The sequence below is a fragment of the Haemorhous mexicanus genome, chromosome 2 (assembly GCF_027477595.1).
Source record: "Haemorhous mexicanus isolate bHaeMex1 chromosome 2, bHaeMex1.pri, whole genome shotgun sequence".
NCBI lineage: Eukaryota > Metazoa > Chordata > Aves > Passeriformes > Fringillidae > Haemorhous > Haemorhous mexicanus.
In genome coordinates, this window is record NC_082342.1 from 35,082,191 (window position 1) to 35,099,345 (window position 17,155).

Here is a 17,155-nt window from a genome sequence, read left to right on the forward strand (position 1 = left end):
TAAAGCTCAGGGACTTCTCTGTTGAGCGTCCCTCTGTGCAGACCCCCAGCCTGAGCTGACATGCTCCTGTAGCAGGCTATTACTATTTACTCTTAGAAATCCAGCACCTGAGACTGCTAGGGAAGCTTGGGTTGAGCCCGAAGGAGGAGGAAGCATGCCTGCGAGTGAGCGTGAGTGAGCGAGGAGTTGGTTGGTGCTGTGAGGCCACTCAGCCTCCCCCGGGCAGAAGCTGCTTTAAAGTGCACCAGCTTAGCTCTGCTCCAGGGAGCTCCACCTCCAACCTGTGCGGCTGGTGTCCAAGTCAGCTTGCAGGTACAAAGTTGTTCCTTTCAGAGGAACGGCCTCAATTTTTTTCAAATACTTTCCTTCCAGCCTGGAGGGTGGATGCATACAAGGCTGATGACTTTTTAGCTTCCTTACAGCAAACCTCCATCTATCTAAGAATAGTATCTTGTAGGAGCTGCATGGAATCATACAGTTAACATGTTCGATTTTTATTTTCCTATGCATCAGCAAAGTATTATTTGCTCAAGCTCAGGAACTAGAGACAAGTCTAACAGCAGTAATGCATCAGGGTTTAAGAAGGGGTCCTCACTGGAGAAATAAATCCTCTGTTTTTAAGTGTTTGAAATGTAAATGCGTTAACGCATTTTAAATGGTTTTCATTATTTACCAAGGCTTGTTCATCCAAGTTTTCTACAATGGCACTAATTCCTGGGGACTTTCTTGCAATTCCCAGCCACTGAGAGGTCGAGGTAAGCATTACAAGGAGGCAGTGGTAAGAGAAAGGGAAAGCTACAAGTGCAGCAAGCATCACTCATGCTTTTTTCTCAAGAAATATGTCAGGCAGAGCACCTCCTGCTTCATTCACATTTTATTTACTATACATTTATTTATCTAAAATACATATTAGTAACAGTTCACAGGAGCAGTTAAAAGCAGAGGAATGCCATCAGATTTTTAAATGTGATAGCCCTACAGGCCCTTTGTGAAGGTGGTAAGCGCTGAAGACCCATCTTTTCACACTTTTCAAACACTACTGATTCAAAAGCATGGCTTTTAGTGAGTCGGGGTCCAAATTCTGATCAATGGGAAAATCCCACAATTAGGAGCTGGAGCATGAAAATACTGAGGGGAATGCCCAAAGGATGAGGAGAAAGGAAATTATTACAGCCCTCTCCTATAGCTCCCTTTCTTTTTTTCTGAATCCCCAGGGAAAGCATTCCTTCTGTTATTCCCAGGTGAACCTGTGAGCTTGATCTGGACATTTAAATGCAATCAGCCCTTCTTGCACAGATTATCTGTGACTGCCTGTACTAATTCAAATGTGACACTGCTCCTGGGAGGGTCCCATATTAGCACTTCTTGTACCCTGCATGTTTGTGTCCATCAGCATATAGATGCAGAATGGAAGTTAAATGTTTTAAAATACATGGAAATTCTGAGCAGAGGCACCGAGTTCTACAGGATGGGGTGAAAATAAAACTGCCCAGAGGAGTCTTCTTAATAACTTCTTCATTAATCTGTGAACTATCAGAAGTTCCTAGGCTTATTTTCCACAGTCTATGGCTGAAGGCAGTATTTATCACTTCCACCAACCTTGTATACAGACTCCACCAGCCTTTCCACCTCGCTTTTTATTCCTGGGAATAAATGTGATTGACTGCAGATATTTGCTGCCTGTGAACTCGAGCAGCAATTTATACTCAACAACCCAGTTATAAAGTTCTAAGTACAGCAGTGCAAATGCTTGGTGATTTGAAGCACATGCAAATTGAAGCAAAGCTGACTGCTCCTGAGAAGCTACTAACATAAGTCTTGGCATGACCCACACTTAAAGTGCATAATAGAAGATTAAAACTGGAAAGGACCAGTATATCATTCTAATCAAAGACTCTTGTAGCAAAATCTTTGTCTCCATTGTTATCTTGCTGGTTTTTGTTTTTTTTTTCTTCTGAACATATCAATATATTTTTATTCTCCCCCTTCTAAATCCTGGATTTCTTGTTCATGTGAATTCTTTCAGATCTAACTTTTTACAACTACTTCTTTTATTTCTTTGCCACTGCCTGCAGAAACAGACGCTCCTTGCATCTACTCCTCCCTTTAACAGCTGTATAAACTAAGTGTCTCTTATTATTTATATACAGTATTAGTCTCATCATTGTAACTGGCCATGGTTAGCTATTTAAGAGATATCAAGCCTAAAAATACATAAAGAAATCCATGAGTGATTCTTTCTGGAGTCCATTAAGATGTTTTGTAATAGTCTTTTTGCCATGTAAGAAATACCACTGTGCTATGCATATGTCCAGATCTGAGAATGGCATTAGACTGCAGGTAAAATCTTCTTTATCATCTGTCCTGGCTCTGGTATTCTTCTCCTCTAACACTACTGAACACTCTATTCAGTGGTCATTTAGGAAAAAAAATGAGGCCATTTAAAAAAAATAAATTGGAGGGCTTGGCCTCATTTTGTACACTAAGGTATTGAGAGAGACAGGCATATGGCAGAATCATGAGTTGTGCACCAAGATGTAGAAGAAAACAGACACAAAACTTTAAGGGAAGAAAATGTCACTAGATCCTTTCCAGGAAAAAAAAAAATGTTTGTTCTGAGAATGAATAGTCCACTCAGCAGTGAAATAATTTCTAGATGTTACTGTTAATAAATGCAAAGTGCTTTTCATGACTAGTGATGGGGTGTGCTATTCTTAGCATGGCTTTGTGCATGTTTGCTTCTCTTTAATTCAGGAAAACTCTTGAGAAGAATCATTATCAGTGCTGCTGACTGGCAAACAAAAGCAAGTTACACCTCCAGGGCTCAGAAAAAGAAGGTAAACAAAAAACAGCTATTCAGATAAAATGCAAACAAATGCTCTGGAGAGAGTATGTTCCTATAAACAGTCATTATATTGTAACTCACAGACTGCAGAATTCGGGAGCAGCTATAAATTGAGCTTAGTGTGGAGTTTGAAATAGCAGCTGCATTTGTAGAACATATGTTTGACTGCAATCACAAGTGATTCACTTACCGCCCATTTCCAGTATAAATAGTACCTCATACTTAAGCATGTTTATTGTGCTTAGCAAGTCTGAGGTACAGCAGGTTTTCTGTTCCTTCCAAAGCATGGCTTCACTCATGTCTTTGTACTGGTTGGAAATTTTGCATCTATCTATGTATATAAAAAGAGATATTTTGCATCTCAATGTCTGTTAATAAATGACAGAGAGATCTGGGGCCACCTGTACCTTTTACTGACTTAGTTGCATGAGCACAAATAAATGTGTATTCAGTTTGTTCATCTTCTGCATAACAGACTCATGGGTTAAAGTACTCCAGATGAAGATCTGAGTCCAGTTCTCTCCTTTTACAGACTCCTCTTACTTGCCTTTCACCAAGAAAAATGCAGTAATGATACAATTCTCCCATGGAATATTTTATTTTGCTGAAACAGAATGGAGCAGAACTGATCCAAAGCTCTAAAGGGTGTAGATCAGACCCCCTCCACCCTTCCAAATGAGATTTAAGCCCACTGCTCTTACCTTTGGATAAACTCAAGGTGACAGGAAAAAACAATTTTCTAATGGTGTTATTTTAGTCGTGATATACAAGAGCTCCAGTTACAGATCATTTAAAATCTACTCTCAAGGGTGTGGGTTACTAAGAAATACCGTCAAGAGTCCCCAAAATCTCTGTTATAAATTTAGCAACAGCATATTTGTTTCAAGTTACAAATTTGATGAAAGAGGGTTCATTTTACAGATCATAATTGCATTACCAGCACAGACCATCCCTGTCACTGTCCAGCTGACCAGCCAGCTCATTCTTTGTAATTCTGAACTGCGATGGGAAAAAAAAAAAAAGAGTTCTTCCTAATGCAAATAAATATAGAAGAACATGGTAACTCAAACTGGAATTTGGTCACAAAATCCTGTTTACAATCCTCAAAATACACAAAATTTGCCATGTTTAGTGGTTCTGAGGGCTTCAAGCCCAATCAGTGCTTTCTGACAACATGGTCCCACATATATCATGGTGGTTTAGCACCAGGTCAGACAAAGGGCAGTGGTTTCTAACAACTGCAGAATGTGCATTTTACCCATGAGCATGCTGATTTGTGTTGTTCATGCAGTCACAGTTTGGGACAGTAGAAATATATTGATCACACTGTTTTTTTACAAGAAAAAAAGCTTCTTTATGCTTGTTCACAGGTCAGCTTAATGTAACAGAGTAGCTACTTTGGGAAACAAGAACATGCGCATTACTGAGCTTTGCAGCCCCGTGCTAGAAACCTTTGGAAGCACTAAACCTCTAAATGCAAAACTTTGTTATTGCATTTTCCCTTCTATCTCATTAAAGATACCTGAAAAGGTTCCAGAGGGTCTCTCATGCACTCATAGCAATCTGGTTAGGGAAATACAGTTAAGATACTTTTAAACATAATTAGCCAAGAAAGAACCATCTTGAATGTGGCACAAATGATGTTTAGAGACAACATGCAGCTAGTGAGTTATGATCTTCATTACAGCACAGACCAGGTGTGTAGGGAAGAGTTTGACCCCTGGTTTTCCACTTTCCCTCTGGCAAGCTGACACTGAAGCCAAGCAAGCAAGTAAAATTCTTGAAGTGACCTGACCATTTCACAAAGATATTAGACAAAAAAAGGCTCAGTGAACCATGATAGGAAAAACGACCCTCTGTTTTTGCAATGAAAAATATTAGGTGTAACCTGGTGAGAATGTTGTCTTTTCAAATGAAATCCATCCTACCCAGACAGCATCCCATGCATTCCAGGCACTGCTGAACGGAGATATGCCCAAAAGAGGCTCAAATGTTTAAAAGACGTTTGGGGACCTCTGCCCCAAAATCTGTTTTCCCATTAGAAAGTTTCAGCAGCATCCTCCAGACAAATATTAACATTGTAAGAGAAAGAAAAGGACTAGTTGTCTCGGATGCCTTTGGAATGTAAAAGTAAAGATTTAATCTTCTTGGTTTGTAATAACACCATTCTCTCTTCTATGGCTTCCTTGCCAGTCACATTATTCCAACACAGCTTCTCTGAAAGCACAATAAAGCAGGGGCTTCCACAGAGGGTTGAGAATAAAACCCAAGCCAGCTTCACAGAAATCCTTTGTTGAACCCAAAGAGATGGGATCCCTCACTCATTTGCAACTTGTACCATCCTTTAAAGCTGTCTTGAGTGCAGGGGGGAAGGCTTCTCCTCTGCAGATCCAAAGCTTCTTGAATGCTCTGCACAGGTGATACAGCAAGGCATGGCAAATGTGCTCCTAAGGCTGTCTGCTGCACTACAGCTCCATGGTATCTTTCACTGCATCCATTCTCCAGATACGTTCCAAACCATGGTTACTCTCACCTCCCCTGGCAATGCAGGTTAAGGATCACCCATTTTCCAACTGGAAAATGTAGAGACGACAGAAGTTAAGTTTCCCCAGAATTGTACAGCAGGTCAGAGTCAGAGACAGAGCCAGTCCTTAATTCAGGCGCTAGACAATACTGCTTCTGTCTGGAATATGGACATATTCTGGAAGGTCGTATTGGTAAGTACATTAAAGGAAAATCATCTTCTTGTTAGTGACTCTTAATCCATAAGCATTATCCTGAATTAGGCTGTAAGTGTGTTTTAAAGGGAAACACTTAAGCTGTGTTATCTCCATACTAGCACCACAACAGCCATTCCTACTTGTACCGAATTAGACGAATAATCTTATTATTCATGAAATCTGAAGTATGTGGATGAGCAGAATCTATGCAGAAACCATCACTCATGGCTATTTTCAGCACTTCTTCCACGAACACCTGGAAACTATTGATTTGCTTATTATCTGGCACCACCCAAAGTCTCTTCAAGTTCTGCCTGGTGTACTCCTCTTCAGGAAGGCCTTCCACACTTGCAACCCAATCTAAGGTCAAGTGGTTGGGGTCCTGCAGGTAACTGGATATTGAGGAAAGGTTTCCATTGAAACAGTAGTACAGTTTGGAACCAAGAAGCTTCAGGAACAGGCACGACGTGGAGAAGATATGAGCACTGAACACTTCCATGTTGGAGGAAGACAGACTGTAAATCTGGGGTGCTTCTCGGACAGTGAAGTGAACAGTCTGGGTCTTCTGATCGAGGGTGATGTTGAGCATGGCATTTTTCTCTGCTTTAGAAAGCTCTACCTCCTTCTCCTGCAAGGCCTCAATCAGGGGTTGAATTTGATAAAAATCTACTTCCCGTCGCAGTAAGCCCATTTCCTGAAAATCTTCGGGAAGATCCAAGTGAGAAGTCCGTAAAAAGTTCAGGATATAGCGGAAGATTTTGCCATCTCTGTCAATAAAGCAGTTGCCTTGGCTGTCCTTCTTGGTTGGGATCTTCCCACTAAACATGGCCCCCAGCATGGAGTCTGGAAAGCTAGTCAGAGTGGACAGAGAGGTGGTATAGAGTTTTCCTCCAACATTGAGCGTGATAGGTTCTGACATGATGGAAAAGTCACCGTGCTGGGACTAATTCTAAAAAAAAAAAAAAATTAAAAAAAAAATCCAACACCACACATTTAGTTGCATTAATCTTTTTGAAAGGTTAAACTACAGAGATAAATAGTACTAAATATATGAGGGTAACCATGTGGCAAGAATTCACCATAGAAATTAGAAGTGAGGAATTATTTTTCGAGGTTGTATCTTGAGAACAAGCATAAGGATGTTTTTTCTCCTAATTTAAACATGACTTTCTCTAATTCAGTTTAGTGCCAGAAATCATGAGTCTTCCAAACCTTTACAATTAGGCTAAAAGTGAATCTCTCCCACCAATACCTATAACAAGGGCTGACTTCAAAGTAGCATTTTGGACTTCTACAATCTCATTTCCCTCACAAACAGAGAATTTAAAGGGTGCAAAGAAGGGAAGGACAAGAACTTGACACAACCCCACATCTTCCATAGTGTCTGAGGCTATGATTAAAGCAACAAAGCAGTTCAGCAGAATCCCCTGACCTATGTCTGAGTGCATTCAGCATAGCAGGGAGCCAGACAGCAGTTGCTGCCGTAAGCACACGACAGTCTGTGGTTCCTTTCATTAAAAATAATCACCAGACTTTCTCCTTCCATTGTGCTTTACCCTAGAAAACATTTTGTAATTATTTGGGGCCATATTCCAGTTGACATTGTTTCCATGCCAAGCCTCTGCCGTCAGCTGACATGAACTAAGGATATGATTTTAAGGTGTAGTGAAGCCATAGGAAGGGGCATGCATAACCTCTCCTTGCCCTCCACCATACTATCTTCCTCCCTTATGCCACCTCTGGCACTCATTTGATCCAACAGTGAGTCAGTTTAGGGTGAAAACACAACATTTTCTATTCAGCATGCTTTGCTGTATGTTGGAACTGGACCAATGCCAGGGCTGGGGCAAGGGAAAAGAAAGGAGCTGTGCAGCTGTCTCCATTTCAGTTCAGCTCAGCTGTCTTGTGCAGGTGGGCCATTATTCCTGCTACCTGAGGACCTGCAAACCTGTTTTTCCTTGTTTGCTGAATCTAAATTAATCAACAGTTCAGCAGGAAATCCACAGTGTTTGCTTATAGAGGCAGGAGGTAGCTCTTGCTGTAGTAACTACAGCCATTCAACAGAAAGCTGCCAAACAGCTCCTTAAAATTGAACTTCAGTGCATTTTCCTAACTAGTAATGGAATAATCATAGACACTACCCACTATTATCAGCTCTGGAGTCACAGCAAAATGCAGATAGGGAGAAGGTCATCTGTGCTGGAATATCAATTCTTTCATGGCTGCTAAAACCCAGATAATATTGCAAATGGCATTCTAAAACAAATACATCTCTAGATAGCAGCACATTTTGCTGAGAAAAACTGGCCCAGCCTAGGGCAGATAATTAAAAGGTCAAAGGAGAGCCTGTCCTTAACTTGTTTAAGACATTCCACTTTGTTCTTTAGCCCTTAGCACACAGCCTATTTCCCACTGGACAATAATGGAAAGATGCAGATCTCTAAATCTAGAGTGCTTTCCCTGTGTATCCCTCAGTCCCATGCATCCAGCAAAACTGGCAAATAAAGATGCACGTGTAGGCCAACACAACAACACATGCATTGATGACCACAGACCATCCTTGTGACTAACCTCAGCCAAATATACTCCAGAAAACACCTCTCTGTTCCAGTGCTAAACTCCCCTTGGCACTGTAGTCTCAGCATACTTCCCACTCTTGAAGACTCCAACCCAATTTGGAGTCAAGAGCTGTTTAAACCTGATCATGTGGAGGCTCCAACTGATCTAATTCTGTAGCACGAGTGGCTGCCATGGATTGTTCCCCTAAGGGCTTGCAATATGTCTGCAAAAGCACTGCTACAAGAACAATGAGGCATTCACAAACGCAGCTAAAATGGATTTTACTTTTTCTCACATTTCATCAAACAGAAAAAGCTTCCCCATAGCTCCCTACAAATAACACAGCCTGTAGAGGCAGGACTGATAGTGACTCCAAAAGCCATGTTCATTGCTTCCCACCTCTGCTGCCCTTCAAGCTGCTGTAGACTAAACAACCTGTTCTTCCTTCATAGGTGAAGCTTTCAGATTTTTGAGCCCACACCTGCTTATTTACACCATAAGAGTTTATCCTCAAGCTGTCTGCCAGATTTAGTCAAACATAGAGCAAGATGCTTCCCTTGATGCGTCTGTGACAAGGCTTCACTTGGCAGAGCTCATGGTCAAGGGTCACAACCCAAAGACCACCATGCAGCCCTAAGACACAGATCTTCATTTCAAGCTCATCATCCATCCCGGATTTACTCTGATCCAACACCTCACTGAGAGCCTGAATGAGAGGCAGATAACTCAGTCCAACCTGAACAGATAACATTTAAATCTCCTGTAACTGTTTTCTTATCAGCAATCCAAAAGGGATGTTGCCAACAAAATATGGCAGTAACATGAGATCTCTGAAGCTGAAGACTGTATCTATGCTGGCAGCAACAGCATCAGAAATCAAGCCAAACCTTAGCTCTGGAGCTGGAAGAGTAGCACAGAGACTGGGAGCCTCTCAGCGTGTGGGCTCTGCTCCTCTCCCACCTCTAGACATTGCTCAGACGCATGTCCTGGACAGCCCATTCTGCTTATGGCTATTCTATATTCTAAAGGCCCATACAGACTGGATTTCCCTCTCCCAGGACACCAGCCTGCTCTGATTTTGAACCTGTCCATTACCCCTGCACTAGATTAAATTTTAAACATTTAAGAAGGCAAACATCTTGCCCATGGATAAGGCTGGAGGATTAACTATTCTTCAGCTGTCATTCTTAATTGTCTTCTTTTACCTAATTCATCCCATTTCTTAGAGGTTTATATCCTCATAGGTGAAGATGAATCAGATAGTCTGGGAACCTCAGGAGAGCCAAAAACGTGAGCACAAATGAGCACAAATGTCTACTGGATTTATCATCAACCTGGACTTAATGCATTGACCAACCAACATATTTGAGAGTAGCTGGGGAAAGTCAGTCTTTGCTACTTTTTTCCCTAAAAACCTGCTTATGAAAAAGTGCTTTTCATAAACCTATAAAAATAGACATGAAATGGGCCGTACGTTTTCTCTCTTTAATCATTCTACAACCATTTGCAGCCCCCAGGATGGTTTTCAAGCCAGGGTGCTTTCCTAATGCAATATAAAGGTTGTCCAAGAATGCAGCATGAAAATCACTTCTTCTTGGAGAGATTTCCACAAAGAGGAGGTACCTAGAGCATCTGCTCTTAGACATGGGAGGCTACTGGTCTAGTGGAAGGTGTACCTGCCCATTGGGGGGGGTGGGGGGGGGGGTGGATTGGAACTAAATGATCTTTAAGGTCCCTTCCAACCCAAACCATTCAATGACTGTATGATTCTATAACCTGCTGTCACGAAGAAGTACAAATTGCATTATGGTTCTTGGAAGCAGAGAATTACAGTATTTTGTGTAGCTCTTCCCCAAGTAGCATTTAAAATTCACTAAAATTAGGTCAGATAGAGATCTAATTTGTTAGCTGAAGATGCAAATTTGGCTGAAGAACATAAGATTTATTTTGTGCTTCTAAGAGCAACCTGTATTTAAATACCTCTTTTAATATCATGGGGGGGGGAAGTCTCCATTTGATTTAAAGTCATGATCTTACTGTGTGATGTAAATTGAGAGAAACCAGAAATGCATGGTCAGCTTTATGTAAAAGTCAAACTCCTGAACCGAAACTGCTGTCTCAGCATCTAAGCATTTCAACTGACCACAGCTTGTAAATTTTAACTTGGGTTTTACTCCTAGGAGCATCCTCAACAGCTGCATAGAGAACATTTCTGCAACAACCCTCTACACCATGAGTTTAGTTCAGCAAAGAACTGGTTTGAAGCTGGGAGAAGGATGGGGGCTGACACAGCAGGAAGGTATGCAAGTATGCAAAATGACAAAAGCAAACTGTTTTCACTAATCAATGCCTTCAAGTATTTAGAACCATCATCATCATACCAGTTTGTTTCATAATCATTTTGAATGTAGAACAGCTTTGGATAAGCTTATTTTCTCCCCTCCTGTATTCATAACATTTAAGAGCGCTTTAATTAGCTAATAAATAAAATTCTGTATATATAATTTAACTGAGTGCCTGTTTCACCCAACCTGGCAAAAACCCAGAAGTGTACAATAATCATCAAAACAAAAACAACCCCATCAGCCATGCCTTGCCAATGTAAGTAAAATGTAAACAAATGGCACAAATATTACTATGTTTTTAACCACTGAAAAATACATACAACTGTAATCTATCCTTTTTAGTAACAATAATGCAGTTTAATAGAAAGTCTAAAGTTATAGATATGTTTATATGGTTGTCAAAAAATAGCCATAGCTCTCTCTCTCTCTCTCTCTCTCTCTCTCTCTCTCTCTCTCTCTATATATATATATATATATATATATACACACATATATATATACACACATACACAGTTTTTAACAGGCTTTTAATTGGGAAAAGAAATTGATTGCCAACACACATTTCACTTTAAAAATGTCAGGGAAGGAAAATGAATCAATCCTTCTGGATTTCAGAGGCAATGCCCAAGATGTGGATAACCGACTGATCCTAGTGTTATTCAGGGGATTTAATTAATGAGATTAATTAAACACAGAACAGCAAAGCAAGAGCAATCTGTAATTTGGTTGAAGAGGATCATGTTGAGTTGTTAAGGTTTCTAAAGCCCATCCTACAGGCTGCTTAGGGCCTCTGAAGCCCTTACACTGGTATTAAAACCATTAAATTGTAGCATCTCCTGAAATACCAGTTAACATATGCTGTTACAGAAATAGAGTTTTTGCTGCAAGATTACAAAGTCACTGTTTTTAATGGTTTTAATTTCATGGAATCACACAATTATAGAATGGCTTGGGTTGGAAGGGACCCTAAAGAATATCTTGTTCCAACCCACGCCCCATGGGCAGGGACACCTTTCAGTAGACGTGGCTGCTCAAAGTCCTATCCAACTGGCCTTGAACACTTCCAGGGATGGGGCAGCCACGGATTCTCTATGTAGCCTGTACCAGTGCCTCCTAACCTTATGTCTAAAGTATTGCGCGGCTGGTTAATTTTATCATGTAGCCTTCAATAGCTCACCTGTGAAATATCCCTCGACAACCAAAACTTGGAAAACTGTATTTAAGACAGTGAAATATGTGCAGCTCTATGTGTAAGAAGTAGTTGAGGACCTACAATGAACCACAAAATATACACACAGGAAAAAGAAAGGAAAAATAAGAAAAAAGAAGAAATTAATTATTTAGTCTGATGCAATGAATGATGCCTAAGTGGCAACAGAATTAAAGCAAGCCAGGGACCATTTCTGCTAAGCATCAGGAAGAGCAGCCAGACTAAAAACCTCTCTGGCTTTTTGAGTATTGCCCAAGAGAGCTGGTGAAAGCCACATCAAGTAGACAAATGTTACAAGAGACAGGTAGTGCTTTATAGGAAGTAATTCTGCCTTGGGAGGGGCAGGATTGATTTCACCTCAGAATGGAGTATGAAAAAAGAAATAGCTGGGCACCTGTTTGGCTGCTGGAGACTTTAAATGGGATTCAGCAAAAGATGGTTGTTGCAGGATGGGGCTCCAGTCTGCTCCATTAGAGCATATTAACTGTGAACATACAATCAGGGAAAGATGCTCCTTCCTGTGTGAAGCTTGTTCTGCTTTGGGTTTTGCCCACACCTGGCATGTAGCACTTTACTCCACTGTGTCTTACTGAAATTCATGTTTTGGTTTGAGGTAAAAATTCCAGTTTCTACAAAACACCTGAGCCCTGAGAAAGCAACCAACCAACCAACCAAACAAGCCCTCCTAAAGCTGAGAACTCCAGACCTGGACACAGTCAAACCCATGGCACTTACTGCAACTCCACCTGCAGAACAGTTTTGTGCCTTGTCTTTTCTCAAGGGGAAAACCTCGTGGAGGAAATCTAAACTCTACAAGCTCGTGCCTTTCTGTGTTATGGGAGCTGCAAACAAGGTACTTTGAAGCCTAGAAGTCACCCCTTGAAAGACAAGATAAAAATAATAATAATAAACTAACTAAAGGGGGAGGGCAGAAACAACAAAAAAAATAGTATTTAAGGGTTAAAAAAACCCCCAACAAATCACACCTCAACTAACCACTTACCCAGCTTTCAGCAGACAGTAGGCACCAATGAGAGCTGTGTTTTATGAAGAATTTTGGACAAAATCCTTTGCAAGGACAGACTCGTCCCTCCCTTCATATATCACATATATCGCATTTACTTAGCTCAGCTCATCCTTTATGATCGAAGGTTATACATTCACAATACAGTCTCTGCACCCTATATACTTATATATGGCAATCTTAAAGAGGAAATCCTATGTTTTCCCATCGCTGCAGAACGAACCCACCTGATTTTGGACACTTAATATGAACCCGTCCAACTGAGCAGCACGTAAGAGGCTTAAATTCAGTCCGTGAAGCAGAGCATGGAGCGCCTGCCAGGAGCAATAGATCCCAAAATGAAGCGCCTGCGGGGCGGCACAGAAGGTTTTTGTTTCGGGACTACTGTGGTGCCTCTGGAAATTTCCAGCAGGCGTTTGGGGAAAGGCCGCTCACCCCGAGGCTGGCACGGGGGACGTGGCGACGAGCTCTGGGAGGGGACTCAAATTCCCAGCAGGCGTGAGGCAGGAAACGACGGGTCACCCTTCCCTTCCCTTCTCTTGTAACAGAATTGCTATCGATCTGCCGGCGGTTGCGATGCTGGGAGACATACTGACTATCCACCTTCAGAGCGCAGTTGCTTATCTGCCACTTATTTATATTTAATTTATATTTCATTTTCTGACACTGCTTTGTTATGCACAGAAACGCTGTTCTGCCAGTGAGCCGCAGGAAGGATGGGGAAGCGTGAACGGGAGTTTCGTAACAGCCCTGGTCTACTGTGGCGTGTGTTCATCCCTTTCCAAACCTGCACCTCCACGCCCTTGAGCATCTCCTGGGCTGCTTGCTTAGGGATGCAGCTGAATGCAGGAGGCTTCGCGTAGGCTCTCTGCAGATGCTGAATTTACGCATAAAGAGAAGGGGTAGGGAGGGGGAGGCAGGGAAATAGAGCTGGTGCCCAGCTAGTAAAAGCAAGGAGCGATATAAAGCAAAGGTCAGGTTCCTCCTGAGAGAAGAGGAACAAAAGCAGCAGCGCACACCAGGGAGCAGGAGAACGAAAAGAAGGTTAAGTGCTGCCGAAGGAGAATGGCTGACGACAAGATGGAGGGGGAGAGGCAGTGCAGAGCCACAGGGATGCGGCTGCAGCCGGGTCTGGACAATAAAAGCCCAAGTACTGCAGTGCTCAGCGCTCACCTGATGACCTTCAACACCCGTAGGCTCAGGGGGTGCTGGGTGGGCAGTGCAGATGGTCAGGAGGGCACTGCCACCGCCTGCCATAAAGGAGCCTGCTTGAGGTCTCAGGGCAATGGGAGCATCACTTTTCCTTCCAAGCTGATGGAACCCTTTGTGCAGTCCAATATAATATGCCAGTTCTGGCAGAGGTTTTCACTGATTTTCAATGTCCTCTCCCAGCACTCATTTAAGTATCACTTGGCGTGCCTGGAGTATCTTCCAGATACTCTTCATTTCCTTCATGGACCATTTTATTTTGTCCCTGAACAACTTCACGGCACACGTGGCAGCCACGACCTGCTTGATGGACACACGGGGTGGTTCAATAATCCAGTTTCCACCTCATCTCCCACTGACACCGTTGTTTCCAGAGCATCCCTGCAATTAGAGGGCGGCTAATTCCCAGTGCGGATGCTGCCGCACCAGAGCAAAACCCACTCAGAAATCACGCTAACAAGGTAGGCATCACCCAAAATTAGACCCTCTGGAGGGCATATTATCACGCCCGTCACCCAAATGGACCCAGCTGGCTGCATGTCCCGGGTGTGGGCATACAGGGCTTGGATTCGCTGTGAATACTTAAATTTCGGAGATGTTTCATTGGAAGGGGGCAGGAGAATGTGCAAAGTTTGAAGACTGGCGCTGAACCCGACCCTGTTAGGAACAATCGGAGGTACGGCTCCTCCCTGCATAGCCAGGCGCTCACAATACTGAATTAGCTCAAAATGCTAAAAAAAAAACCCAAATTCCCCTTCAGAAGGGGCTCACCCGTCCTTCCCGCATCCCACAGCGGACCAGCTGCGCGGCTCCCAGCCGCCGGTCCCCGTTTCCTCCCCGTGCCTCAGTTTCCTCCCTCTCGGGGAATTCCGCTGGGGGTGCCCCGGCCCTCCCCACGTCCCCCAGCCGGGTGGATCCCCCCCAGCCCCACCGGGGACCGACCTGCGCCCCCTCCAGCCGCCGAGCTCCGCCGCTGGCCGAGAGGCGGAGGGAGGCGGAGGAAGCGGGGGGCGCGGCGCTCCCGGCACGGCCCGGCACGGCTCGGCCCGGCCCGCTGGGAGATGTAGTTTCGCCACCGCCCTCGGCCCTGCCCAGTGCTGCCCCGGGACTGCGGCTCGCAGCCGGCCGCGCCGCATCCCGGCCCCGGCCGGAGGTAACGCGGGGCGGGCGGAAGGGAAGGGGGTGCAGGAGCGGGGCGGTCAGGGGTTTTGGTGATCGCAGGGAAGGGGGGGTCGAATGCTGGGGAAGTGGTGCAGTAGCGGAGGTCTGGTATTGGGATATAGGAGGGATGCTCAGGAGAAGGGATGCAGGAGTAGTAGTCAGGGAAGGAGGTGCAGGAGGGATGCTCGGCATGAGAGATGCAGGAGGAACGCTCGGGGTGACGGATGCAGGAGGGATACTCCGGTGAGAGGTACGGGAGATGTGCTTCGGGTGAGGGATTCAGGAAGAATACTAGGAGTGAAGGGTGTAGGAAGGATGCTCAGGAGAAGGGATGCAGACGGAGTAGTTGAGAAAAGGAGTCCTGGAGGGATACTCAGGGTGAGGGATGCAGAAGTGCTTTGGGTAAGAGGTACAGGAGGAGTGCTTGGGGTGATGAGTGCTCAGGGTGAGGGATGCCGGAGGAATACTCAGTGAAGTGTATAGGAAGGGTGCTCAGGGGAAGAGATGCAGGAGGGGTAGTCAGGGAAAGGGATGCTTGGGGCATTGGGGTGCTGGAGGGATGCATGGAATGAGGGATGCTCTGGGTGAGGGATGAGGTAGGCTGCTCAAGGGAAGCAGTGCAGGAAGGGTGCTGGTGGAAAGTGTTGCAGAAGGGATGTTCAAAGGCCAGAATGCTTGGCAGTAGGGATAAAGAAGGTTTTGCAGGGGTCACGATGCAGGAAAGAGCTGTAAGTAAGGGCTGCTTGAGGATCAGGATAGAGTTGGCGTTCTCAGGAACTGGGATGCTCCGAGGGAGGGATACCCAGGATAAAGGGTAGGAGTGCTTGGGAGGGATACTCAGAGGGATGCTCTGGGGTTGCAATGTAGCAGAGGGCTTGGAGTGAGGTACAGGAGAGATGGTTGGTGTGAGAACTACTGAAAAGGCTGAGATGCAAGAAGAATGCTCAAGAGAGGGATTCTTGTAGGGAGGAGTTTGGGAGAAAGGGTGGGGTTTTGGGATTCCCAGAGAGATGTTTGGACAGAGGTATGTTCTATGGTCAGGGTGCAGAAGGGAATGGTGGAGGAGGGGTGCTTGAGCATTTGGCTTTTTGGAAATCAGGCTATAGGTGGATGCTTGGAGAGAGAAATACAAGAGCAACATTGGAAAGTGGGGGTGTGTGCATTCCCACACTGCCTGCAGGGCTTTGCAAACCTGTTTACAAGGCAGCATCTTGTTATAACAAACTGGCCAAGACAGATTCAGGTTTTCGCCAGGGAAGCTGACCTGGGGAGAGATGGCCTTGGGATGTTCCCATGAGATAGGGAGCAAAAGACTCTAAAAGTGAGGGTCAAATTCAGATTTGCTGAGATCCAATCCAATTTTAGATTAGATCTGCCCTGGCTTGGATTTTGCAGGTGTTACTGAAGAATAAAAGCAGATGTTGGAATATTTGCACTGCTATGATGTTTTCATAGCACTTTGGGTGCTCAGCTAGGCCGTGCTGCATCTGGCAGCAGGGAAATTTCAACAGCATGCCCTGCCTAGACTGAAAGGATGCAACTGAGCTTTCACCTGAGAAGGGGTCTCAAAATGCTTTGGGCACCTTTGTGATGGAGTCCATACAGTTTGTCAGGGTCTCACTTTGCATTCCTGCTTTCTGAGTTGGCGGATGCAAAGCCAAATATATTGGGGGCTGGAGGGAAACTGAGGTCTCAAATGGGCATCACACCCCATTTTTCCTTTCCTGAAGGCACCACCAAAAATTGGAGATCTCTGTCTCCAAACAGTGAATCAGTGTCTGATGAATCCCAGGCAGCGTTGGCAGTATCCGCCCTCAGTCTGGTATGCTTTGGTGAACAGGACGTGGTTTTTCCTTGGGTTATATCCAGGGTTTTAATTTCTATACAGAGACAAAAGCAGACAGAAACCTGAAGAAAGAAGAGTGATTTTAATGCTATAAATACCTTCAGGAAAACAACCAGCTTTCCGGAGTAGATGTATTTACAGTCTCCAGGGACAGTGATAGAAAGGACCTTGGCCTGAAGGTCAGTGCAGGATCTGGGCACTTCCAGCAAAAAGCCTTATGGAAGTAGGGTGTCACA

At 44.1% G+C, this 17,155-nt stretch overlaps 1 protein-coding gene across 3 annotated transcripts; it reads right to left on the reverse strand.

Moving 5' to 3' along the window:
* Nucleotides 1–859: 859 nt before the first annotated feature.
* On the reverse strand, nucleotides 860–14,915 carry KCTD21 (potassium channel tetramerization domain containing 21). 3 transcript variants are annotated; one of them, XM_059838440.1, is made up of 3 exons: nucleotides 14,855–14,882; nucleotides 13,877–14,212; nucleotides 860–6,514 (listed from the first exon to the last, which is right to left on the reverse strand). In XM_059838440.1, exon 3 carries the CDS (start codon nucleotides 6,482–6,484, stop codon nucleotides 5,702–5,704), a length of 783 nt encoding a protein of 260 aa, XP_059694423.1. In that variant the 5' UTR covers nucleotides 6,485–6,514; nucleotides 13,877–14,212; nucleotides 14,855–14,882; the 3' UTR covers nucleotides 860–5,701. The 3 variants fall into 3 exon arrangements, with proteins under 3 accessions (XP_059694423.1, XP_059694422.1, XP_059694421.1); XM_059838439.1 differs by lacking the exon at nucleotides 13,877–14,212 and having other exon boundaries at nucleotides 14,855–14,915; XM_059838438.1 differs by lacking the exons at nucleotides 13,877–14,212; nucleotides 14,855–14,882 and adding an exon at nucleotides 12,931–13,194.
* Between the last annotated feature and the right edge of the window lie 2,240 nt (nucleotides 14,916–17,155).